Below are 26,759 nucleotides of genomic sequence, written 5' to 3'. Positions count from 1 at the left end.
CCAAAATTGGAGGTGTAGTGGACAGCGAAGAGGGTTTCCTCAGATTACAACAGGATCTGGACCAGATGGGCCAATGGGCTGAGAAGTGGCAGATGGAGTTTAATTCAGATGAATGCGAGGTGCTGCGTTTTGGGAAAGCAAATCTTAGCAGGACTTATACACTTAATGGTAAGGTCCTGGGGAGTGTTGCTGAACAAAGAGACCTTGGAGTCGCAGGTAGGTAGGATAGCGAAGAAGGCGTTTGGTAGGCTTTCCTTTACTGGTCAGAGTAGGAGTTGGGAGGTCATGTTGCAGCTGTTCCATGCTGTACATCTCTAAGATTTAAGACTTCTGAATTTTCTCCCCATTTAACCCCCTTGGGTAACCCCCTTGACCTCCACCCATTCCAAAACCCATAAGGAAAGGGACGTGGCTATGCCCAGAGATGGCAACAGTTCATTGCGCGCCAAATTCATTCATAAAATACAGACACGGAACGTGACCTTTCGGTGACCTATAAGCCCCGCCCCCTTCCTCTGCGGGCCGCTTCTCCCCTCGGGGGAACCCCCAGCTCTTTCTGTTTGTATGGAGAGGGGTGTCGTTGGTCGTTTGCACACTTAATCCCACACCCGGTGCTCGATTCGAAACCTTGGAGAGGCAAAAAGGCAATTTTCCGAAATGCATATATGATGTCCCGTGGGTGCAACTTCTTAAAACGGTTTTAAGAGTGGATATCGCTGAAAAGACTCTTTATGAACCCCCTCCTCCTCCGCGGGGAATGGTCGAGTCCTTCCCTTCTGCCTCGGAGGTTGGGGGGGGCGTGTTCACTTTTGGAATCGTCCATCCCGTTTTGATGAGGGGGGGCGTTTGCAACCGAACGGGCATGACCTCTCGTTAAAAGCATCACTCGACACGAGGGTCCCCCATTCCAAATGATGTTGGACAAGTTACTAAGATCTTTCTGAGCAGGGCTGCGAAATCCAACGTGACCCTTCTCGAAAGGTTCCTTTTTCAACGTTTCTCTTCCCCCTCCCCCCGATTCTAGACCGGGGACCCGCCGGCTGCACCATTCCCTGGTGTTGGTTGGGGGAGCGGAGGGAGATGGTCCCGTCCTTTGTCCGCGAAGCCTGGAGATCACGTGCCCCCCTCCCGCTGACTGTACCAACTCCATGGAGGGAGGGATGAATGCAGAGTGCAGAGAATGCCGGGAAAAAAAAGGGGGAAATGGGTCGGGGGCCACTTGCGATTTTCCGACAAAACAAAATACAGGAACACTCAGTTGGGGGAAATCATAACATAAAGGCGGCTGGAGTGCCCGCTGAGCTTTTTGAAGGTCACGCCCACTTCCCCCCCCCCTCCTTTGCTGTGATCCAAGGGGAGGGGCGTGGCGTCCGAGGCCCCGCCCATTCTCCGGGTAGACCCGGCCCCTCTCGCAGCGGAGACGGTCAGTCGGAGCCGGAGCTCCGAGCGAGAGGAGGGAAGATGGCGTCCAATGGTAAGAGGACTAGGAGGGAGGGAAATGAATAGATGGGCGGCCAAAAATAAAAAAAAAAAATTGTCTGTTCTCGCCCGCTTTGTCTCGGACGGCGGTCGCCGGCAAGGGACACTCTTTCAGCGGGGCGTCCGTTACTTTTGTTTTTTTTTTCGCAAGCCGGCCGCCATTTTGTTGGGCCTCCCATTTCCCTTTCGGGCGGCGCCATTTTCTGAATTAAATCGTCCTCTTTAACCTTCGGAGGGTCGGAAAATTTAAAGCGAAACCTTGCGGTGTGTTTTCGCGAAATGGCCGGGTTTTAATTTCGTCGCTGGGGCGACGGCGAGGAAAGTGCGCAACGTTTCTGGTGGGGGCGGCGTGTATGGCCCGCCGCCATTTTGTTGCCCTCGCCGCGCGCGCGTCTCTCTCTCTCTCTCTCTGTCTCCCTCGTCTCTTTGTGTGTCCGGCGGCAACATCGGCGACCCAGGATGCGTGCCCCCCTCTTTCCTCCCGTCTGTTCCTTCCCTCCCGTCAGCGTGCTTGCGCTTCGGGATGCGCGGCGAGCAGCAAAGGTTCCGGTCGCGCCGCCATCTTGCGCCGATGGCGATCCTTCATCCGCCCCTCGTTTTTTTTTTATTTCGGCCGCCCGGATCCAGCAACTGGCGCGGCAGGTGCCTCCCCCGCGCTCTCCCGGCGGCCGCGGCGCCGGTGGTGGCTCGGGGCGAGGCTGCCCCGGCCAGGATGGCGCCGGATGGTGGGCGGGTGGGCCGCCGCCCCCCTTTCCCTCCCCGTCTTTGATTTCACGCCTCGACCATGGCGGCTACATCCGGGGTCTCTGAGCTTCGCCGCCACCTTCCCCATTGTTGGCGTGATGACGTCAACGCGGCGCTACCTCGAGTGGGGCGGGGCGTGGGCGCAAAGCGGAAGTCTACTCGTGGCCTTTAACCCCACCCCCCCCCATTCCCAACAGCCAGGAATGCCCAATATCATCAAGTTTGATCAGGAAGACCCGGGGTAGCCGGTAAAGGGCTCCCCTGAAACCCACAGCCACTTGCTCGAATGAGTGTATAATAAAGCTGGAAATGTGTTGCTGGAAAAGCGCAGCATCCAAGGAGCAGGAGAATCGACGTTTCGGGCATAAGCCCTTCTTCAGGAATGGCTTATGCCCGAAACGTCGATTCTCCTGTTCCCTGGATGCTGCCTGACCTGCGCTTTTCCAGCAACACATTTTCAGCTCTGATCTCCAGCATCTGCAGACCTCACTTTCTCCATGAGAAGATTCTATGGCTAATTCATCTGAGCTTCACATCTTTGGACGAGAGGAGCAAATTGGAGCACTCTGGGTAAACCCATGCAGCCACTGGAAGAATGTGCAAATTCCACTCGATGCTTGCCTAAGTTGGAATTGAACTGGGTCCCTGGTGCTTTTCAGGCACCAGTGCCAGCCACTGTGTTGTCCCATTAAGTTTACTTGGCCATTAGCTCATGGCTAATATGTTCTTCCTGTAACTTTTGATCCCTTACTCATCAAGATCATGTGTGCATTTGTCTGACACACCTAATGACTCAGCCTCCACATTTACTATCCTCCGGCTGAAGAAGGTCCACCGCTTCTGCGTTCTAAAGGGTTGTCCCTCTGAGGCTGTGCCTTCGCGCCCTAGTCTGTCCTTGGTGTGGTAACTAGTCCCATATTTAGGGTTCTCTAATTCACAGGTGCAATCCCACATGGTTGGGGGGTTGGTGGGAGGTGTAATTTCAGAAATCTCTCCCACAAGCATTCCATGAATATTGGTGTTTCATGTTCTACATCATGGTGATCCCACTTGAGTTGAGATCACCTGAGATAGAACTGGAGATCAGAGTTGAGTGTGGTGCTCTAAAAGCACAGCAGGTTAGGCAGCGTCCGGGGAGCAACAGCATAAGCCCTTATGCCTGAAACTTCGATTCTGCTGAAACGCCATCGGATGCTGTCTGGCCTGTTGTGCTTTTCCAGCACCACGCTCTCAACTCTGATCTCCAGCATCTGCAGTCCTCACTTTCTCTCATAACTGGAGTTCAGCATAGTGAATCTACTCTGGGTTGTCAGCAATTTGTCTATACCGTCAGGTAAGAGGCCCCAACTCATCTTCCAGCTGTGGTCTGACTCTCCAGTTGGAGGTGTCAGCACACATAAATAATGTTGAACAGGGCATTGGGGGGGGGGGCTACTTCAATCACCAAGATGCAAGGTAGTCTCATGCATTCTGATAACCCTTTGGTTAGGCCACAGTGCACAAAGTATCCCATCAGAATAATTGCATTGGAGAGGGTTCAGAAGAGTTTCACTAAGAAGTTGCATTGGGTGGTAAGCCTTAAATAGGAGAGGTTTCATTGGTGTTCCTTGTTCACTAATGCCCAGGCCAACCTGAGCAACCCTTACTGTATCTGCTGTCCTCTGATTGATGCTTTGGGAATTCCTGACCCTCTACTTTGTTTTCTTCCCTGGTGGGCACCAGAGGTTTAGATTGGTCTTCCTTTGGCGTTGCTTTTGATATTAGTGTCGCGAGAGAGAGAGAGGCCTCTGTTTCAGGTGAAGTTGGATAAGGTAGCCTGGTGGAAGGGGCAGGGTGGGGGCATCTCGTGGAGGTGACTGAGGTTGGGATAGGGACAGTCGCACGTTTTGACAGACGTCTGTCGTCCTGGGTGAGGAAGTCATGTTGGAAGTTGTGCAAATTCCTGCTCAGCGGGATTATTGTCCTGCACTGTTGTGGATTGGAAGTGGGATCTGGTGGAGGTTGAGACCACTCAGCCCCTCCAGCCCTGTCCCACCATTGGGGTTCTGATTTGTGATGTTATCTATAGACTGTTGACCCAGAGAGCCAGGTAATGTTCTGGTGAGCTGAGTAGGAATCCCAATATAGCGGATGGTAGAGTTTGAATTCTGTTAAATATCTGGAATTAATCTAATGGCCATGAAATTTAGATTAGATTCCTTACAGTATAGAAACAGGCTGTTCAGCCCAATAAGTCCACCCAGACCCATTTCCCTACCCTTTATATACCCCTGACTAATGCACCTAACACTACAGGCAATTTAGCATGGCCAGTTCACCCGCCCCACACATCTTTGGATTGTGGCAGGAAACCAGAGCACCCAGAGGAAACCCAAGCAGACTGAGAATGTGCAGACTCCACACAAGCATCTGAGGCTGGAATTGAACCCTGGTCCCTGGCACTGAGGCAGCAGTGCTCACCACTGTGCTGCACGCCCACTATGGTGGTTGCCAGGACAAACCCATCTAACATCCTGTAGGCCTGGATCTCCCTTGACCTGTCTGACTCCAGACCCCATGGCAATATGATTGACTCTGCCGTCCCTCATCACCCAGAGGACAGTTCATTAAATGCTGGCCTAACCTTTGACCCCTGTGATGAATCAGCCAGCTTCCAGTCTACCTCCTGACAGGCTTTCGCATCCTTGCCCACCCAAGTGTTTATCTATTTCTGCCTGAGCCATCCAAGCAATCTCAACCCTAAAAGGTTGAAGTATTTGATTGTAGGTTTCTCGTGCTCTGTGGAACTGAAATATTCCTTATTGATTTAATGAGAAAAACTGACTTTTTTTTTTTCCTTTCGTCTCCCCAAAGCAGATCTTGGGAACTACGGGCAATCTGCTCCTCAGAGGTGAGTCTGTTTGTTGAGCGACGACTTTTGCTGCTTGTGTGTTTGTTACCAGGATGTGTACCTTCTAACCTGCCTGTGTCCTTGTTCTCTCGCCGTCGCAGCTATGGGGCATACAACACCCAGTCCAGCCAAGGAGGTTACTCGCAGCCCCCACCTCAAGGCTACAGCCACCAGGGCTATAGTGGCTACAGCCAGTCAGGGGACTCATCGGCGTACGGCCAGGGTGCGGGCTACAGTTCATCCTACAGTCAAGCGCAGAGTGGTAAGCTATAGTTCAGTTCTGAAGATGGTTATCTTGCCCCCCCCTTCCCCTGAGAGGGTTCTGCGCGACTGAAGCAGTGGGATTATCCCATGCCCTCTGCTGCAAGAGCAGGGTTGTTCTGTTGGTTCTGGATGGGTAGTTGATTGACCAGAGTTGCCCTGTGCTGCTGTGCCCCGGGAGCTCAATTTTTCCTTTTAGGCGATGTTACCGTTGAAGGGGCTGGTGTGCGTTTGTAACGGATTATCCTCCTTTGTGTTTTGGCAGGTTATGGGAGTCAGCCTCCCTCTCAAGGCTACAGTCACTCTGGCCAAGGAGGATACAGTTCAGGGGGTTACAGCAACACCCAGGGGTCCCAGAGTTCATACAGTCAGCAGTCCTCTTACCCCAACTATGGGCAGCAGCCAACCTCCACCTCCTCAACAAGCAGGTGAGCTCTCTCTGAAAAGTCTGCGTCACTCCATATCTGGTTGAGAGGAGGTGTCTATATTAACGCACTGTGACCCAGAGGGGCTGGAAGGAGTGAATGTACCTGACAGTGTGTAATCAGCCCCAGAAGGGGGTGGGTGAAAGCAGTGTGTATATGATGCAGCGTGTAATCAGTCCCAGCAGGGGAAGAAGTGTGTATTTGATGCATCAGTCCTGTTAAACTACAGATGTGAGATGGGCCAGGGAATCCCTTGTGGACTCCGACCTGTAAGCCTCTCAGTTTGTCCCGGAGATGGTACTTGTTGGAAGTTTGTAATAAAGAACCTCTTACAGTTTAGTTTAGTTTTAGTCATCCCCTTTTGTTCATTGATAGCATCACTGTTACAGCATAACATTGATATCTGTACGCTAAACTAGCTAGGTTCTAATAACCTAGGGTACCAACTCTTCCAGTGCTCTGTCAGGCTGCTCTAATGTACTGATACAAAGTGGCTTCCTTACAGTTTGAAAGAAAACTGCCTGTTCTTAATAGGACAGATAACAGTGAAAGAGAATCTTTTTGTAAGGAAGAAAAGTAAATTGGCAGATCTGTGTGTGCTTGACTGATCACTCCTACCGGCCTTCAGCTATCCCATCGGGTGGGGTAAAACATACCCAGCTGAGTTAAGCATCTGCTAGTGAGATAAATTCCTATTATAAAGAGGTATCAGGCGAAGCTAATTGGGGAGTCCATAAGATAACCTTGCACAGCTCACATGTCTGATACAATTGTTTCTCGAAATGGCTTCGTAGCAAGGAGGGCTAACTTTTGACCATAAATAGGTGTCCTGACGGACTGTGTCAGAATCTCTTCAATGTTAGGTTTAGAATAATTTTAAGCTGGGAGCAGATTCCTGCTTTTTATCTGAAGCACAGAATCGTTCTGTACTCGAGGCTGAAATATTCCTGCAAGGTTGTACTTAAAATGGTTAATTAGTCTCTTTTCAAGTTTGTGATCCAAATTCAAATAAGAATTGACAGTCTGTAAGGTCTGTAGAGTAATCTGCAAGAACAGCAGGGAAGTTAGGGCTTCATCAATATTACTTTTAAAGAGTTTGTATTTAATAACTGGTAATGGCTACTCAATGTCATCATAAAGTCCCAAAATGTAAATACATTCAATCCATACTGGCTCGGCAGCCCCAGCACTAAAATGGTCTCTCTCTGGTGTCCTTTTGAATTCAAGTCAGCAAAGATTTTATTTTGTTCTCTGTCCCGCTTGCAAGGGTCCATTATAATTGGCAGCATCTGACTGTTAATGACTAAGTGTTTGCTATTCCAGTTTCGTTTCGGGGTCCGAACCCAACACTCGTTAATTTGACAAGGGAACAACTGTGAATGTTATCACTGTGTTCCTGTTCACACAGATTCACCGATGCTGAGGCAAATGTTCTGCATTGCCTTACAGCATCCTGTTATCACTTGGTGAGCCCAGATGTCCCTATCTTCTGCATACCTTGAGATTTCCCCCCACCTCCTTTTTCTGAGCCTTCCTGTCTGTCTATTTTCTAGTGCAGCAAATGTGGTCTATAATGCAGCATTTACATTTTAGTCTAAATGTTTAAAGGCAAGTTTTAAGGCAGTCCGAGGGGCGTAGGAAAGTCTTGAACATACTGACGTTTTTAAATTTCTTTTTGATTACAGCTATGGGGGCTCGAACTCCCAGCAGAGCTCGTATGGGCACTCCCAGGGAGGTGGTTACAGCCAGCAACCGAGCTCCTATGGTCAACAGGGCTCCTATGGCCAACCACCAAGCTCTTACAGTCAGCAGCAAGGCTCCTATGGCCAACAGCAGGGCTCTTACGGCCAGCAGCCCGGATCCTATGGCCAAGGCGGTGGTTACCAGGGCCAGCAAGGAGGATATGGCGGGCAAGGACAGTATAGTGGGAGCAGTGGTGGTGGTGGTGGCGGCGGCAGTGGAGGTTCCTCTGGAGGAGGTACGTTTCAGGAACTCAAGACGCACTCCCACTCTCCCTCTGAAGGAAAGCGGTGTTTCATGCATGTGATCGGCACTCTGCAGCTGCTCCACTTTGATGAATTTTCCCCCTCTGAGACCTGGAATCCCTCCCAGGTCTCAGAGGGGGAAAATATTTTCCCAGGTTGGAAAATCTTCAATGGCAGGCCACCTGCCTCTCTCCGTGGTTGAGAATTCCAAGATTCCCCACCTTCCCGAGTGGAGAAAGGGAATGTTGGGCTCTATCTGAAAGGCCTGGACCCTGTCCTCAGTCAGTTTGGCCGTGCCCGGCGGGGGGGTGGGAGGTGGTGGTGATCTCCCCACACCCTCACCTGTTTGGAATCTTTCATCCGATCTGAGATCACCTCGTTCTTCTAAGCCCCGGACAATATGAATCCAACTGAGCTTTGTGAGTGTAGGAGTTGCGATGTTTGGAAAGGTACATGAATAGGAGAGTTTTGGAGGGATGTGGGTGACCTTTTTAGTTTGGGAATATGCTTGGCATGGACTGGTCTCGTGTCCATAACTTGATTGGAAACATTGATTTTGCACCCCTTCTTTCCCCCCCCCCCCCCCCCCCCCCCGGCAAACTATCCCAATCTGATTTCTATTCTGCGCAAATCTTGTTGAATTTACTGGAGTTGGCCCGAGATCTTGGGTTCATTTGCTCTCTACATCGTAACGCAGCTGGCCGTCATGATCTGACTGTGGGGACTGAATGTTTCAGGGTGGGGCCTGAGCAGAGTCACTGCTAGCAGTGGTCTGTGAACCCTTCGGTTGGAGTACTTTGCTGTGAATTCACGGGCAGCTGGGTGTCTGGGTTACCAGGGACCTGAGTTCAGTTCCTAACCTCTGGCAACTGTGGGTGTGGGGAATTTGCACGTTCTCCCTGTGTCTGCATGGGTTTCCTCCCATAGTCCAAGGATGGGCAGGTTAGGGTGGATTGGCTGTGGGAAATTGTCATGTCGTGCCCAGGGGATGTGCAGGTTGGGGTGCATCAGTTAGGGGTAAATGTAGAGTAGAGTAATGGTGGTCGGGGGATTGGGTCTGAGTGTATACTTTTTGGGAGGGTCATTGTGGCCTTGTTGTGCCTAAGGGCCTGTTTTCACGTAGTAGGGATTCTGAGTGGGTGTTGAGATGCAGCATGCATGCTGTTGTTTCTCCCTTGTGACCTGGAATTTTTCTGTCTGTCTCCCTCTGTCCCTCCCCCACCCTGCCTTTGTCTCCCTGGCTATGGCAGGTGGGTACGGCCAAGATGCCAGCCCCTCGAGTGGTTACGGAAACCAGGAATCCGGCAGCTTTGGCAGCCAGCAGGACGGCCGTGGCAGGGGCCGCGGAGGCTATAACCGTGGCAGCGGTGGCTTCGAGCGTGGTGGCGGCGGTGGAAGAGGAGGTCGTGGAGGTCGTGGTGGGGGCATGGGGTAAGGGTCAGCACCTCTAGCGACCACTTTCCTGCTGCTTGTTCTGAAGCAACAACCATGAACTCGTGACGACTAACCTGTCTTTCCCTTTGTTTGGTCTGGGGGGTGGGGGTGGGTTGTGCAATTCTGGGGGAGGGAGTGTTGAGCTGCCCCTCCCAGTCGCCGCTGAGGGTCAAGGTTCATCCACTCTGTGTCTGCAATTGTTATTTATTCATAACGGGGCAACCGGGCCCTGCTGGACGGTTTTCACTGGAGTTTGGGAGATGTCGGGCAGATTCTGTTTACGGGGCTTCTGTCTTTATAATCTGCCCTGTTTTGAAGAATGTTTTATTTCACGAAAGTTGATGCATCTCTATTTCCCTGTTGGTGGTGTAAAGGTTTCCATTTATCACTGCGTGGCGAAACAGCACTGCTGAGGCTCCATCCAGCCTGTTTCTGGTTGGTGCGTTGACGTGTCTGTGTGTGCGTGTAACTGTGTGCATAAATATACATATATAGTGCTCATCTGTTCATGGTGCATAAGTGACCAGTGGCAGCCAGTTTCCAGGCTTTTCACACGAGACCAAATTCTTTCTCTTGCACAGAGGGTTTTATCTCTTTCTTTTTTTTATTTTCCAACTGCCAGGGCCCGCCCGTGGGTTCTGCTGTCATTTCGGGGAGGGGGGGGGGGGGGGGGGGGGGATGTTGTCTGTGTTACTGAAAGGGAGCTCATGACGACTCGTCAACTCTGATTTGAGGGACATTGCGGCGGTGGGGGGGGGGTGTCATGGCCAGAGGCACCAGTGGCCGCCGCCGCCTCTGCTGCTTGGTGAACCTCCCCCTCCCCCTGTGTGTCACCCGCCAACATCTTCACCCGGCTCAGGGTGTGTTTCAATCCAGGCGTAGCCGTGGGTTGGTTATTAGCTCACCAGTTACATCAGACCCGCTGCTGCACTTGGGCATTGATATTTGGGTGTTGTCTCTCTGTTTTGCCAAGTTCCCGGATGGTGAGTATGTGGTATACAATGAAAGCAAGTGTCTTTTATTCTCTTTTTGAATATGTAGATGTAAAGAAAGAAAAAAAAGAGTGCTTTCACCTTGTTTCTGATGTTAACAAACTCTGCAATTTTGTGTGTCACAGGTTTCAAAGTGAAATGAACTATGTCACTTCTCCACCCTCCACACTAGCTTTACATAACAAGTCTTTATATTTTTTTGTTGCTGTTTTTGGCTTTTGTTTGATAAGGCTCCAAGGGGAGGGCAATGGGTTTAAGAAAATGCATGTCTTACAGTAGCTTAAACACCATCACAAATTAGCCTGGTCAGATGGTTATTTTTCTTAAAAGAAAACAAAGGTTAACGCAAGTTTGCAAGATGTCTTTTCCACATACACACACACACACATACAAAACTGTGGTAGCAATGGTCTGTGTTTTGAGATATGAATTGCAAGGTAATGAAAGACAAACTGGGTGTACCTTTTATCAAAGTACGACCTGATTCCTGTATTAAACCTATATATCGTCAGTCTTATTTTTAACATGAACTGGATTGAAGGGCTGTAAACGGTTAAATTCTGGCTTGAGCTTAGGTCTGCAATTGTCCTTTTTTTTATGCAAGGTTTGGTGTTAGTCAAATACATTCTTACAGTGGAAAATTTTGACCAGTTAAGGGTTTTCTGACGTACTGGAAAAAAAAAACAAAACAAAACTGCAACGGAAAAGAGCTGGTTTCGGTGCCATTGTCGCAAGAGGTCTGGTTTTAAAAGGAGGAAACAATGATATACGTATATATAATATATATTCCATAGAACCTTATGCTTAAGTTGACACACGACACACTCTCACGCACACGTTGGAAAAAAGCTTCAAAGTCTTCAAATTTGTCTCCCCAGCGGTGGTGACCGAGGTGGATTCAATAAGTTTGGTGGTAAGTGAAGAGTTAAGCAACTCCAAAAAGCAAAAAAAGTGGAAAAGTGAAACAAAAGTTGTATTGATATGAAAATAAAATTGCAATGTGTTGCCACCTGTGAACCAAAGCCACCATGATCAGGATATAACCTATGGGAATGTCACTTAACGGGTGGGTGTCAAGAGACACATTAGTGGCTGTCTTCCTGATGGCCACGTGGGCACTGAGTGGTATCCTTCAATCTGGGCCTGGCTCGCAACGTTAAAACGCACGTCATCTAGTTTTTATTTCTCCAAAAACAAACCAGCCCAGTTTTAAACTGGGTACTGGTATTCTTGATGTCCATGTGTACTTAGTTTGCCATGTGAGACTGGTCCAAACACTGCTGCCAAGTATGGGTTATATTTTGGAGCGGTTGTTGATTTTGGTTCCACCAAGAGTTTCTCCAACTTCCATTGAGTTAATTCATTGATCTTGGCCTGTATGCAATGATTGCCAGTGTCAGGCTTCCCATGGGTTATTGGTGAGAAGGTTCTGCGATGTGTTGTGCACGTGGCCCTGCGGCCCTTTGGTGTTTTTCATTGCCTGGCATGCCTCTGGGAGGGGGGGAAAGGTTGAGTGACGCTCCCTGCCTTGGTGCCTGTTTTTTGGATGGCCCCTCCCCCCCCTGAGGAGAGGTGGATCTGTATTAACCTTGGCTTCCAGGGTCAGCCTGTTTGGCTCCAATCAGAATGCTTTGCAGGGTGACTCGATAGGAGGCTGTGCCCTTGCAGAGGTAGTCTGGTTCCCTGTCTCTTGCTGCCCTGCCTCCATTTAATGGGTGACGACCTGTTGGAGCGCAGATCGGGATTGCCTGAACTGGGGGAAAGAGAGCATCCTGCCACGTTTAAATTTGTCTTTGTTCTTATGTCTGTTCCCATTCTGTATGTGTGGGTGCACTGGCCCTAACGACCTGTCTCTGGACATGTTGCCAAATGCAGATGTGTTCTGAGGCTTGTGTCTGGGTGGCTAGTGGCCATGATTTGGGAATGGGGTGCTAAACGTTTTAATGAGGTTTAAGATCTAAACATGTGCCAATCTCAGCAATGTGAAGGTGGTGAAAAAGGTGGTTGGTTACCCTGATTCCTTGTTTTAAAAGGATGTGTGCAATAAAACGACTGATGGGTATGTGATAGGGAGAGGGGAGGGTGTGTTTTGAAAGTAACACCCTGTTTTGTTTTTGTGTGTGACTGTAACCTAGTCGCTGGCCACAGCAACTTACTGTAGAGGGGGCGGGTCTGCTCGCTGACCAGGGTGCTGTTGTGCTCCGGCATGTCCCCGAGAAGGCTTAGACCTGTTTTAGATCACCACCAGCAGACACTCCTGCTCTCCGATCCGATGGCCTGTTCACATTCTGTACCAGCGTAGGCTGCTTCTAAAACAGATGAATCCGTTTCCAAAAAAACAAACGTTAAACTTAAAACATGTGAACGTACGGGTTTTAAAGATGTAAGCTGTAACAGTATTGCAGAATGAATGACAAATGCCCAGTGTGTCAGGAACACTGTTTCGTTTGCAACAAGAGGTCTTTGAAAGTCGTTTTTTTTTAAAAAAAAGAATTTGCCCATTGGGGCTGACAAGTTCTGAATTCTAAATATGGAGAATGCAAATGTGTTCAAACTGGTTACAGATCAGTGGAGGAGGCGAGGTGGTTTAAATCATTACTCATATATATATACACTAATAAAACAAGTGAACTTTGGGTTCTGTGTGCTTAATACTCAACCAAATCAAAAGGTGTTTTGATGGAATACAAAAGCTGGTGTTTCTTGTGGGTTTGGAGTTGGTTTTTTTTCCAATGTAGCTGATGTGATTTGCTGGAAACTGCAGGTACAATTTTCTTTCCTCTGAAGTTGGTAAATGGTTTATTTGTTCATGAGTGCCTTGAGCACCTGGATCTCTATACACTCTGTTACTTTTGACAGTGCTGTTGTGTTACCTGTGATTTGTTTCTGCTGTTGGGGTGTGACCGGGGCTGTTGATGTTGAATGAACGGTGATTATTTTCTCTGCTGAATCTCTTTTTTTTTTTTCTTTCTTTTTCACATTGAAGGACCGAGAGACCAAGGACCCGGTGCTCCAAATCCAGGTAGGGGCGTATTTTTCATACCTCTTCCTCCTTTTCCAGTGTGTGTGCAACAATTGATTAACGAATAATCTCCACCATCTGCTCCTCAGGCTCTGACCAGGATAACTCTGACAATAACACCATCTTTGTCCAGGGGCTGGGTGATAATGTGACTGTTGACACGGTTGCCGATTTCTTCAAGCAGATTGGGGTGATCAAGGTGAGACGCCTGTGTCCCAGAGTCCCTGACTGGGGTAATGCTGTTGTACCGAGGCACCTGGAGTTACCAATGTGGGGTACTCATTACTGTCTCAGACTGCCTGGGGGCAAACTGCTTTGACCATCTGTTTGGCATGTTCCCTTTTTACTGATCCCAAGCCTAGATTCGATTTCCCCCACCCTCTGGGCTTCCATTCTGCTGGCTGCAAGTAGGAGTAAGAGGGTGGGGATGGGCTGTCTGTGTGTTCAAGGGTTAGACTTCCCCAGGAGCTCTCGGGGAATGGGGGCACATTTGGCATGTTACGCCAGGCTGTGCTGTTCCTCGACTTCACTGGAACTTTGCAGACCGTGCACCGGGAGGTCTGAGCAAATGAGGGGCTGTGCATGCTACCCTTGCTGACTGAGAATCAGCGTGGTCTGGGTTTCTGGAGGGCTTTGCTGTCTCTTGCTGGAAGCTGAACCCACACCCCTTTTTTTTTTTGTTTGTCTCGTCACTCCTCTTCTTCCCCCACCCCCCAGTTGAACAAGAGGACTGGCCAGCCGATGATCAACCTCTACACGGACCGTGAGACGGGCAAGCTGAAGGGAGAGGCCACGGTGTCCTTTGACGACCCTCCTTCTGCCAAAGCAGCCATCGATTGGTTTGATGGTGAGTCAGCACATCCCCTGGCTTTGCCTGGTATCTCTCTAAAACGCTGTAAACCGAGATGGTTGGTAGTCTGTAAGATGAAGCTTGCTACAATACAACAGGTAGCAAGAGAAATTCCACGTTCTGTCCCCGTAAGGTCAAGGAGCAGGATTAGGCTCCACCCTTTGATCGTGACTCGGGTGTTTTACTGTCTCTGTATTTTTTTTTTCTTGTGCATCTGCAGGGAAGGAGTTCAATGGCAATCTGATCAAAGTCTCCTTTGCCACTCGGAGGACGGAGTTCAGTCGTGGGGGCATGCGAGGTGGAGGAGGGAGAGGAGGCGGCGGAGGGCGAGGTGGTTTTGTCTTGTAGTAAAGTCCTTGTTTGCATGTACTGTTCGGTTTTTCGAGAGAAACTCCCCTTCAAAGGCAGCCAGCAGTTCTTGTGCTGCAAGGGTGAGGTATTGTCATACAGGCGGTGCGTAACAGTTGTATCCCATGTTCCTGTCAAATTTGGGAGGATGCAGCATTGCTCTGTCTGCAGTCTCTCTCTGCTGGTGCAGCAGACAGCTCCCTGGGCGTTTCACTGAAATGAACCACTTTGCCAGGCCCCTCTGCCAGCCTGGCTCCTGGTGTAAATCTCAGCGCACACTCTGGGTTATTCAGCGGCTGCTGTCCAGGTGTAGGAGTGCCGAGTGTATTATATGGTGTGGGTTCCCAGTCTCTGGTTATGATTCGGCAGCTTCTCCTTCCTCAGGTTGTAACAGGTATGTGTGTGTGTTTTGTTGTTTAGCGCCAGTGGGCCGTGGAGGATACGGTGGTGGTGGTGGTGGTGGTCCCCGTGGCAGCTTCTCTGGCGGTGGAGGTGGGGGAGGAGGCGGAGGTGGATCTGGTGGTGGGCAGCAAAGAGCTGGCGACTGGAAGTGCACCAACCCGTAAGTAGACCTGACGGAGTGTCCCTTATCCTACCGACCAGCCCCAGACATCCGCTTCCCTCTCCAGGTTCCCCGATAGACCTGACACCCTGCTCCCCACTCCCTCGTTTCTCCCCCCCAACCCACCCAAGACGGGCAGGTTTCTGTACAACATTGCACAACAGCCGTTGCCATTGTGCAGGCTCCCTCAATCAGATCCTTCTGTCCAGAAAGGGCCAGGACTCTCCCATCTCCCTGGAACAGTCTCCCACTCCCCTCGGCGTTCCTGGGGCTTGCTCCTGTGAATCCCTGATGGCCTTGGCTTGAACCAGTCTACTCCAGAGCAGTCTGTCGGCTCCTTTGAGTCAGGAGGTTGCTGCTGAGGAACGTGGTGCCCCTTTCTCAGCCTGTCTGTGGGAGATATTGGTCACAGCCTCTGTCTGATCTCCGAGGGCTGTGTAGAGGGAGGGTGCGGAATGTGCTACAGTGCAGGGGGCAGGGTGACCGGACAGTCTGACATCATTAACCATGGTGACCTTGCTTTTCTGGTTGGCAGGACATGTGGCAACATCAACTTCTCCTGGAGGAATGAGTGTAACCAGTGCAAGTCGCCCAAGCCTGAAGGAGGCCCACCCCCAATGGGTATGTCAGGGCTCCTGCTTTCTTTGAGTTGGGGGGGGCACTGTGCTGTGGTTTAAATGGTTGTGTGGTAGAACGCCGAATCCCAGCACAGCTTCATGTGAACAGGCAGCCGTTTTATTGTCATGGGGTCTTTAGTGTTTGGAGGGGACTGTCGAGGGAGCTGTATCTAACCCCGTGCTGTCCCTGTCTCTGGGAGTGTTTGATGGGGGAGGGACAGTGTAGAGGGAGCTTTACTCTGTACCTAACCCCATGCTGTCCCTGTCCTGGGGAGTGAGAGGGGGGATAGTTGTTTTGGCGGGGGGGGGGGGGGGGTGTGGGGAAGGTATTGCTGTTCCTCCTCATGCTGGTCAGCTCCTGTACAGTGTGTGTATGTTGTGTCCAGGTGGTTTTGGAGGTGATCGTGGTGGAGGTGGTGAACGTGGTAGCCGCGGTGGCTTTGACCGTGGTGGTTTCAGGGGACGAGGTGGTGACAGAGGAGGCTACCGTGGCAGAGGTGGAGATCGAGGTGGTTATGGCATGGGAGCTGGCAAAATGGATTCCAGGTACGTTGGGGGGCTGGGGGGGGCCGGGGCAAACTCCACACCTTTTATGATATGTCGTGGGGATAGTGTTTTCTGAGCTCTCCACACACTGCCTCCTGATTGTGTCTTACCCCTCACTCTCCCCTGCCACAACCTTGTCACTACCCACACTCCCCTTCCTGTCACAGCCACTTCCTGCAGCCGTACCATTTACCACCTCTGTTCCTCATGACTTCATCCATTTGTCCAAGGTTACCTCTCAGCCTACGCTTCTGTCCCCACCTTTCGCTATACCTAAGACCTTCCTTTCCTGGTAAATCTCCTCATTTTAATAGTATTCTTCCTTCGTCTGGGTCAGACAGTATTCCAGAAGCTTCCTCCCCAATGCTCTGTACAACCTTATACTCCTGTACTCCAGACTGGATGATGAAGTCGTGTGTGTTAAATGCTGCCGTCAGCTATCCTGTCTACATCTGACACAAACTTCAATGGATTATATACCCTTCGACCACACTACTCACAATCTTACCATTAATTGTATAAGCCTTACCCGTTTTTCCTCTCTGGTCCATTTGATCGCAATCCCTTTGTAATCTTAGAAAGCCTTCCTTCGCTATCTACTGTGCCACCAATTTTGGTGTTCTCCACAAAGTAACTTACTGTGCTTTCTATGTTCTTCTAATTATTTATATAATGTCAAAAGACCAGAACTGTTCCCTGTGAAACACTTCTGGTCACAGACCTCTAGTCTGAAGAGCATCTCTCCACCATTACTACGTCTCCTGCTGTTCAGCCAATTGTGTCTAGAAGGCAGGCTCTCCCTGAGTCCCCATGTGACCCAACTTCACTAATTACTCTGCCACGGGGCACCTTGTCAAACGCTCTATTTTAACATCCAAATAAATAATGTCTATTGCTGTCGTCATCAATCCTTTTGGTATCTTCCTCAGAAAACCCAACTAAGTTGGAGAGACACTCTCTTTTCCCCTCTCAAAACCAACCTTATCCCTAATCATCTCCAACAATCGACCACAACCAAAGTCAGGCACTCAGGTTGAACATTTCCCCAGTTTTTCCTTTATTAACGTGAGCCACTGCAGTCATCAGGCACCTCACCCGTGGTTATAGACCATGCACACATTTCTCGAGGGGTCTGGCAATTTCTTCCCTTATTCCCCAACGTACGTTAGATCAGGAGACGTATCCACCTCAGACCACCTGAACACACACTGATTTTAACACGTCACAATTTATTTCTCTATTCTCCAGACTCCAATTCTTTCTCCACCAGTAAAAACTGGTGCAAAATATTCATTGAACATCTCTTCCATCTCCTGGGGTTCAATGCACAGATAACGTATTCACCTTTAACAGACCCTATCCTCCCTCTGTCCCGTTGCTGCCTTGCTCTTTAATGTATTTGTAAAACCTCTGGATTAATCCTTGACCAGATCTGCTCATGCTGTCTCATTCATATTCCCTCTTTTGCCTTCCTGATTTTTCTTGATAAGAATGCTCTTGCACTTTTTTTTAATATTTGATTGATTGAGATTGTCAAACCAAGCTGTGTACAGCCAAAATAAGATTCTCTTCTCTTGACCAAACCTGAAAATCGTGATTGTGTCTATTGTTCCTGAATCTCACTAGCCTGACCGTGCACTCTGGGCAGGAACATCAATCCCAAAAGCCCTCCTCTTCAGGCTGGCGTGTTGTATGAACACTTCTCACAGCCCCTGTTGGTGTTGAAGATGTTCTCCCTCTTCCCCACCGTGACTGGTCCCCAATTGGTTTGATCAGGGCCATGTTCTCTGTATTTCCACATGTCCCTGTGACTGAGCCTTTACCTGTGTTAAGGGTGCTGTTGGTTTGAAGATGCAGTCTGTCCTTGGCCAGTTTGGGAGAGACTTTAACCTGCTTGTTCTCTCTCTCTCTCTAGGAGCGACCACAGACAGGACCGTCGGGAGAGACCCTATTAGATTGTGTACATATTCATTGGGACCATATGGGATTTGTACCTTTTAATTTTTTTTATTTTATATACCGTTACTGTGTTTGGAACGTGCTGCAAGCTGTGTAGTAACCGTTACATTGTGTGGGGGGGGGAGCTGTTGTTTCATTTTTGTTTTTGTATCTGTTGGATTTTACCTGTATTTTCTCAAGTTGACATTAAACTTCCAACTGTTTTAACAAGCCTGACTCTCCCTTGGTAGCAGGGTGGCTGGGATTTATTGGATATTCCAGGCTGACCCTGAGGTAGCCATGCACATGGGACTACGTCTGTTCAACAAATTTGGTTGGCTCTGTTTCAGTGCTGCCTGACTCTGAAATCTACCCCCGGAAAGCAAAACTCTGATTCCCCAGGTATGGGAAAGTCATGCAAAATATTTTGTCTATTTACCCTGTTTGTGCCCCTCGTGATTTTATAAACCTATAAGGTCGTCCCTCAGCCTCCAATACTCCAGGGAGAACAGTCCCAGTCTATCCAGCGCCTCCCTAAAGCTGTAACCTTCCAACTCTGGCACCATTCTTGTAAATCTTTTCTGAACTCTTTCAAAGTTTCACAACGTCCTCCTGCCAGGATGGAGAGGGGAACTGGACAGAGCGTCACCAATGTCCTGTACAGCTGCAACATGCCTTCTTAACTCTATACTCAGCTGCTCTGACTAATGAAAGCATACCAAACGCTACCTTCACTATCTTATCTACCTGCGACTCCACTTTCAAGGAGCTATGAATCTGCACTCCATGGTCTTTGTTCAGCAACACTCCCTTGGGCCTTACCAATAAGTGTATAAGTCCTGCCCTGGTTTGCCTTTCCAAAATGCAGCACCTTTATGTAATTTGAACAGCCTGCCGCTCGTCGGGCCATCTTATCCTTGGGTATGGATGGTGACGAGAGAATGGAGGCTGATGGCCTTCGATTAGTTCGTAGGTTGGTGCAGCAGCGAGGGCTGACTGGCCTGTTCTGCATTGGTTCGTTCTATAACCTTCCCTACTACCCCTGTACCTCCCAAATTTTGGAGTCATCAGCAAACTTACTAACTGCCTTACATTGATGATTTGAGTGGAAATGTACAAGTGACAGAGTTCCTGAGATTCCCCTTCCCATTCTTACCAACTCCAGTGATGCTAGCTTTCACTGATCAAGACTGCCTTCATTTGTACTCACTGCAGTTTGGAAGATGTCTGGTGAAATTTTCCTCTTGCGGGAGGTATGTCTAGGACCAGAGGGGTGTTACCTCATAAGTCATGGGGACAGAATTTGGCCCATTGAGTCTGCTGTGCTCCTCACCTCCCCCCATAAGTTTACTCACTGTTACTAAATTCACGCACACACTATTGAGTCTGTGTTCTCCTAAGGCTGTGACCTCTCATCCTAGAAAGTCCTTTAGTAGGAAACATATGCTCCACATCTAATTAACCCACACCTTTTTCATCATCTTGAGCACCCCTGATTTGATCTCCCTTGCTTCTGCTAAATGGCAGAGTATTGGCACAAGCTGTTCCACCTCTCTTCGTGTGACCCGCTGAAGACTGAGCAGGAATTCCCTCTTGGAGAGGAGAGAATCTGTGGATGACTTCATCGTGGAGGCTGGGTCATCCAAAAGGTGCAGACTTTGGATGGGGAAGAGAAAGTAGAGACATCTATCTCCAGTCAGCTGCAATCTCAGTGACTGGTGGGGCGGACTCGACGGACCCATTCTGTGCTCTGCGTCTAGCTGCACAAGTCTCTGGGCTCTGCGGCGTGAGTCTGATCTCTGAACGACCAAGGGACAAGTGGAAAGCGAAAGGATCCTCGGGCAATTCGGGATAGAGAACGAGCACAGCCACTGACACAAACTACAGACAAACTGAAACAGGAGCTGGCCGAGGGACATGGAATATTGTTGTGTGGTCAACAGAGAGAATATTTGGCCCACTGAATGTCCCATGTTCCCACACTGTCTCCAAAGCGGAGCAAGTGTCTCGTTCTAGTCCTTTTTGAAGGAGGTGAGGTTTTACAGCATCAACTACCATCCCCTGGCTCTTCTGTTCATAACCTTAAAGCTGCAGGACCTGTTGTGGTTCTGTTCGTTAACAAAAACTTCCAGCTTGGCAAACAGAACCACAACAACAAGCACCCAAGCTACAAATCTTCGCACAAACTTTGAGCTGCAGGACCTCCCTCAGTCCAGGCCAAGGTGTTGTGTTTTGGTAAAACAGACAAGGTGGGGCCCTGGGTAGTGTTGTAGAACAGACACACCTCGGGGTGCAGGTGTGTAATTCTTTGAAGTTGGCATCTCAGGTGGACTAGGTGGTGGTGAAGGTGTTTGGCATACTTGCCTTTATTGCTCAGACCTTTTGAGGAGCACAAGTTGTGGTGTCACGTTGAGGTATTTCAGGATGTTTGTGAGGTCTCTTATGGAGTACTATGGCCAGTTCTGGTCACCTTGCTGTGAACCTGGAGAGGGTTCAGTGAGATTTCCCACGATCTTGTCAGCAACAGACGGTTTGAGTTATGCAGAGGAGGCTGGGCTGTTTGTCACTGGAGTGCAGGATGTTGAGGGATGACCAGACAAAATCACGAGGGGCTTCAGATGATGATTAGAATACTTGGGTGTGGAAACAGGCCCGTCGGCCCAACAAGTCCACACCGACCTGCCGAAGAGCAACTCCACCTACATTTACCCCTTCGCCTAACACTGCGGGCAATTTAGCAAGACATTTCGCCTGACCCCCACATCTATGGACTGTGGGAGGAAACCCACACAAACACGGGGAGAATGTGCAAACTCTACACAGTCACCTGAGGTGGAAATTGAATCCGGGTCTCTGGTACTGAGAGGTAGCAGTGCTAACCAGTGTGAGTAGTGAGGTCCTTTCCCTGGCTTGGAGGAGTTTGATACTAGTGGGCATGTTTTTAAGGTGGGGGGGGGGGGGGGGGGCTGGGAGGAGGAGAGATTTTAAAAGGGACCACAGGGGCAACACTTACACAGAAGGTGGGGTGTGTGAGTAGCATGAATGGCCAGAGGAAGTGGTCGGTGCAGGTACAGTTGCAACATTGAAAAGGCATTTAGAGAGGTACATGAACAAAGGTTTACAGGGGTATGGGCCAAGCACAGGCAAATGAAACTAGTTTAGCTTAGGATCCCTGGATGGATGGGTCTGCTTCTGTGCTGTGTGATGCTGTAATCTAATCTCCAATTGTCCATGGGACTCTGGATGTGGTCTCTCAGTACCCTGTGTAACAGAAGCTGACTTTTACACTCCATTTCCCTTGTGCTATAGTGTTCCATTAGCTTTCCAAATGTCATCTCGGGCCTGAACGTCACTCTGCTGTTATTCACACACTGCGGGCATCCCTGTCTCGTGAAACTGCAGGAGAGTCTCCTGTTTAATTTTCTCGAGTCAAAGTGCACACTTTCAAGCTGTTACGAAGATGGGGGTGTACTTTAAGAGAGTTAAAAGCAGCACAACTACCGGACCCAGCAGCAAGTGTTCTCAGTAAGGCACCGATGGCAAACCACTCGAGTAGTTCATTAGTAGGAGACAAAAGCAAATTTGAAATCGACCGATCAGTTTAAAATTATACCCGAAACATGTCAAACTCCAATCAACTTTGAATTGAGCATATTGAGGGTCAATGCCACAATCTGATGTTCAGGAATATAAGGTGGGAAAACTGAACAGTGAGGAGGAGAACTGCCCAGCCTAAAGTGCACCAGACTGCTTGGAAAAACCTCTCTCAAAGAGTCCCTGTTCAATAAGTAACCTGTGATACAAATTGCTAACAAGGAGGAAAGGACAAGGATACAAAGACAAGAACCTCCAACTGCCCAGTTTTGATATAAGAAGTGTTGTTTTGTAAATCTTAATTGGAAGTTTTATCGGACTAGTATTACGGAAGGGAAGGTAAAAGATATGTTAGAGAAAGAAATTGTAAAATTGTGGTTAATTAATTATCCTCATACGTTAAGAAATAAAATTGTTAATTTTTACCGATTGCTGCCCGGGATAAATCTTTTCTGTGGTGCTTGTTTTAAATTAAGCAGGAGGGTTTACCCTGTGTCGTATCACCCACGCTATATCCCCTGTGACCTCGGCCCTCCTTGCCGAGCAGCTCCGGATTTCCGGCGCTGATACGATACGTATGTTCCAGGAACATTAACGGAGAGGGATCTCGGCATCGAGGTCCCCGGATGTGCCCACACGCCGGTGGGTAAAGTGCTGCCGTGGTTGGCCGGAGGATCTAACATCGAAGTCGGGCAGCGAACGTCAGTGGGGCCATGTGACGTGCAGAGGGTTCACCAGGATGCTGCGTGGCCCAGAGAGATTTAGGCACGAGGAAAGATTGGATGACCACTGGTCAGTTTTGAAAGACGGAGGCTGATGGGGTGATCTGACGGAGATCTGCGGACTTACGAGAGGCCTGGAGAGGGCGAGCCGTCAGAGACATATTTGTGCTACCCTCAGGGGAGGCAAGGTCCAACTACAAGAGGGCACAGGTTAAAGGTTATCCTTCCTCATCACGAGGCGGTCTCCTGACTCAGAGACACTCAATGATACGGTCTCTGTGGCCTTCTCTCTCGACACGTTCACCATCCTCTGGCCAGAGAAATCCCTCCGCCTCTCAGGCTGTGCCCTTCCTCCTCTCTGGGGCTGTGCCCTCAGGTAGTCACGGTAATAACACCTGGTGCTGGGGCGTTCGTGGGTGGAAAGGGTCATTCCTACAACCCTGCCCCCCCAATTGGAAATGAGGAACGGACTGCCTGAGGGTAGAGGCTGTCGCACCATTTGAGAAGTTAAAAACTCAGCTCACGACCGGCAGTGGATCAAGTGCGGACATACGGGAGGAGAATCGTTTGGCATAAGGGAGCTGTTACTGTACTGGGGAGCAACTCTAGATTCCCGACGCTGACGAATACCTCATAAACCAACCACGTCCCCCGTCTAGATCTCCTTTAAATGTACCAGCCTCCACCACTTCCTCTGGCAGCCCATTCCATACATGTACCAGCCTCTGTGTGAAAAAGTTGCCCCTTGGGTCTCTTTTATGTCTTTCCCCTCTCACCCTAAACCTATGCCCCTCTAGTTCTAAACTCCCCCAGTGAACAGATCTTGTCTATTTATCCTATCCATGTCCCTCATGATTTTATAAACCTCCAGCCCCAGCCTATTCAGCCTCTCCCTGTAGCTCAATCCCTCCAACCCTAGCAATATCCTTGTAGATCTTTTCTGAGCCCTTTCAAGTTTCACAACATCTTTCCGATAGGGAGGAGACCAGAATTGCACACAATATTCCAACAGTGGCCTAACCAATGTCCTGTACAGCCACAACATGACCTCCCAACCCCTGGACTCAATCCATGGAGGGGATATTTGGCGACGTGGTGCCAATCGAGCGGGGGCTGGTTTGTCCCGGATGGTGGGGAGTAATCCCCCACACCCCCTGACTCAGCGATGGTGGGGCAGGGCTTTGGGAGGGCGGACGGGAGTCACTCGCAGGGTTCCCAGCCTCTGATCTGCTCTTGTAGCCACAGGATTGATATGGGGCTGGATCCGGTTCAGTTTCTGCTCAGTGGGAATGCCCAGGTTGTAAGTAGTAGGGGGGAGAAGATTCAGTGACGGTAACACCATTGAACGTCAAGGGGGCGATGGTTAGATTCTCTCTCAATGGGAACCCCCAGGATGTTGATCGTTGGGGGGGAGGGGGGATTCAGTGACGGTAACGCCATTGAACGTCAAGGGGGCAATGGTTAGATTCTCTCTCAATGGGAACCCCCAGGATGTTGATAGTGGGGGGGAGAAGATTCAGTGACGGTAACGCCATTGAACGTCAAGGGGGGCGATGGTTAGATTCTCTCTCAATGGGAACCCCCAGGATGTTGATAGTTGGGGGGGAGGGGGGATTCAGTGACGGTAACGCCATTGAACATCAAGGGGGCGATGGTTAGATTCTCTCTCAATGGGAACCCCCAGGATGCTGATAGTGGGGGGGGGGGGGGAAAGGGGGAATTCAGTGACAGTAACACCATTGAACATGAAGGGAACGGTGATTAGATTGTGTCTTTCTTTAGTGTGTCGAGTGGTACAGTACAGAAACAGACCCTTCGGTCCGACTCATCCCTGCCGACCACGTTTCCCAGACTAAACTAGTCCCGTTGATCTGCAATTGCCCCATATGCCTCCAAACTCTTCCTATTCACGTACTTGACCACATATCTTTTCAATGCTGTAATTGTTCCAGCCTCCATCACTTGCTCTGGCAGCTCGTTCCACATGCGCACCTGTGGTGTAAAATTATGTCCCAATACATGTGTGAATCATAATGTAACACATGTATTGGGCCAAGCAGTGGAATGTGGTGAAACGGTTAAAAATTATGTCCCAATACATGTGTGAATCTAACCGGAATGGAGGTGTTGCTTAGTCCCGTGTGAATCTTATTACACACCTCCCCGTGTGAATCTTCTTATCTGTATGTAACCAGAATGGAATGTGTTTTTTAGCCTTGCTCTGCTGTTCACATGAATGTTTATATCTGGAAAAGAGTATATCAGCTGGAAAAGTCTCCAGTTCGGTGAGTCTGCTCCGGGGTTACGTTTAACCGCCGAGCGTGGGTTGTTGGCAACCGCTCTACGAGAACTGACGGCTCCCAGTTCCGGTAACATGTAGAGTGAGTATAAGCCAGACCCGGGAGTCTGCTCCGGGGTTACGTTTAACCGCCGAGCGTGGGTTGTTGGCAACCGCTCTACGAGAACTGACGGCTCCCAGTTCCGGTAACATGTAGAGTGAGTATAAGCCAGACCCGGGAGTCTGCTCCGGGGTTACGTTTAACCGCCGAGCGTGGGTTGTTGGCAACCGCTCTACGAGAACTGACGGCTCCCAGTTCCGGTAACATGTAGAGTGAGTATAAGCCAGACCCGTTGTAAGTATGAGACCTGGTTGTGGCGACGCTGCGGGGAATAAAATGCTCATATTCTAGCAGACTCGCCTCTTGGTCGTTTGTTCTGTGTCAGACTACTCTCCTACGAACCTGACCTTGAGAATTTTTTTAAAACAGCACCCCCCCCCCCCCCCCCACTGGGTGAAAAAGCTGCCCCTCGGGTTCCTTTTGTATCTTTCCCCTCTCATCTTGAACGTGACGCCCCCCCCCTGGTTTTCACCTCCCTACGCTGGGGAAACCACCGTACCTGTTCACCGTACCTATGCCCCCCCCTTATGACACTAAAGTCAGTGGAGTCGTGGACAGTGTGGAAGAATGTTACAGGTTGCAGGGGGACTTGGGTAAACTGCAGAATTGGGCTGAGAGGTGGCAAATGGAGTTCGATGCAGCTAAATGTGTTGTGATGCGCTCTGGGAAGAATAACAGGAAGGCAGAGTACTGGGTCAATGGAAAGATTCTTGATAGTGTGGATGTGCAGAGGGATCTCGGAGTCCATGCAAGTTGCCACCTGGGTGGATAGTGCTGTTCAGAAGGCAGACGGTGTGTTCGGTTTTATTTGTGGAGGGATCGAGTTCCGGAGCCGCAATATCATGCTGCAACTATACAAAACGCTGGTGCGGCCGCACTTGGAATATTGTGTACAGTTCTGGTCACCCCATTACAGGAAGGATGTGGGAGCATGGGAGAAGGTGCAGAGGAGATTTACCAGGATGTTGCCTGGTCTGGAGGGGAAGGTCTTATGAGGAAAGGCTGAGAGACTTGGGTCTGTTCTCGTTGGAAAGGCGGCGGCTAAGGGGGGGATTTGATAGAGACATGCAAGGGTAGACAGTGAAAGTCTTTTTCCTAGGATGATGATGTCAGCTTGTACAAGGGGACATAACAACAATTGGAGGGGTGATAGATTTAAGACAGATATCAGAGATGGTTCTTTGCTCAGAAAGCGGTAAGGACTTGGAATGCCCATGGAGTCAACTCAGTCACATTAGAGAGATTTATACAATCCTCGGATAAGCACATGGATGTAGGGGGATGGGCTTAGATCAGTTCACAGGTCGGTGCAACGTCGAGGGCTGAAGGGCCTGTGCTGCGCTGGATTGTTCTATGTTGTACGGTTTTATGAAGCTGTATAAGGTCACCCCTCAACCTCCCCTGCTCCAGGGAAAACAGCCCCAGCCACTCCCTGTAGCTCAAACCCTCCCGTTGTTGGAAACATCCTGGTAAATCTCTGCTGAACTCTTCATAACATCCGTGCTGTAACAGGACACCTCACGTTTGTCCAAATTAAACTCTGCCAGCCCTTGGCCCACTCGATCACCATCCCTTGGTCACCCCGGACAGCGCGCGCAGTTTATTTGGGGACAAGGATCTTCACACTTGGGCTGGGAAAGGGCCACAGTTTTAAGTCATGCTGGGTCACAGCGCAGTATTTCTCTCTGGTCCTGGGTTTGCGGGATCCCAAGGTGCGGGGAGGGATGGGGCAGGAGGGGGGAATGACAGGAGGTCGTAAAAGACCGAGCGACGCAGGCGGTGGCAGCTGTCCCATTTATTCAGGCAGTCAACACAGGAACGTAGAAACAGCAGAGACCGACGCGGAGCGCTCGCCTTAGCGCCCTCGACCCGACGAGAACAAAACAAGAAACAGAACAATAAATTAAACACTAAAACGGTTCCCATTGTAATTCCCGAACCCTCCCTCCCC

At 49.8% G+C, this 26,759-nt stretch overlaps 1 protein-coding gene across 4 annotated transcripts; it reads left to right on the top strand.

Annotated features, from left to right (window-relative positions):
- The first annotated feature begins 1,372 nt into the window (after window positions 1–1,372).
- fus (FUS RNA binding protein) lies at window positions 1,373–18,324 on the top strand. 4 transcript variants are annotated; one of them, XM_043680078.2, is made up of 15 exons: window positions 1,373–1,474; window positions 5,077–5,113; window positions 5,215–5,375; window positions 5,640–5,802; window positions 7,485–7,777; window positions 9,035–9,215; window positions 11,089–11,123; window positions 13,197–13,232; window positions 13,322–13,431; window positions 13,950–14,079; window positions 14,303–14,413; window positions 14,851–14,992; window positions 15,528–15,613; window positions 15,996–16,155; window positions 18,071–18,324. In XM_043680078.2, exons 1-15 carry the CDS (start codon window positions 1,462–1,464, stop codon window positions 18,108–18,110), a joined length of 1,698 nt encoding a protein of 565 aa, XP_043536013.1. In that variant the 5' UTR covers window positions 1,373–1,461; the 3' UTR covers window positions 18,111–18,324. The 4 variants fall into 4 exon arrangements, with proteins under 4 accessions (XP_043536013.1, XP_087837939.1, XP_043536014.1 ...); XM_043680079.2 differs by having other exon boundaries at window positions 1,426–1,474; window positions 5,080–5,113; XM_087981813.1 differs by lacking the exon at window positions 11,089–11,123 and having other exon boundaries at window positions 1,375–1,474.
- Window positions 18,325–26,759: the final 8,435 nt, after the last annotated feature.

This window comes from Chiloscyllium plagiosum, unplaced genomic scaffold (assembly GCF_037043375.1).
Source record: "Chiloscyllium plagiosum isolate Xiang-an unplaced genomic scaffold, Cpla_swu_hap1 HiC_scaffold_41, whole genome shotgun sequence".
In the NCBI taxonomy this organism is placed as follows: domain Eukaryota; kingdom Metazoa; phylum Chordata; class Chondrichthyes; order Orectolobiformes; family Hemiscylliidae; genus Chiloscyllium; species Chiloscyllium plagiosum.
The sequence above is the reverse complement of the archived record's forward strand: the minus strand, read 5'-3'. Positions and strand labels throughout refer to the sequence as shown.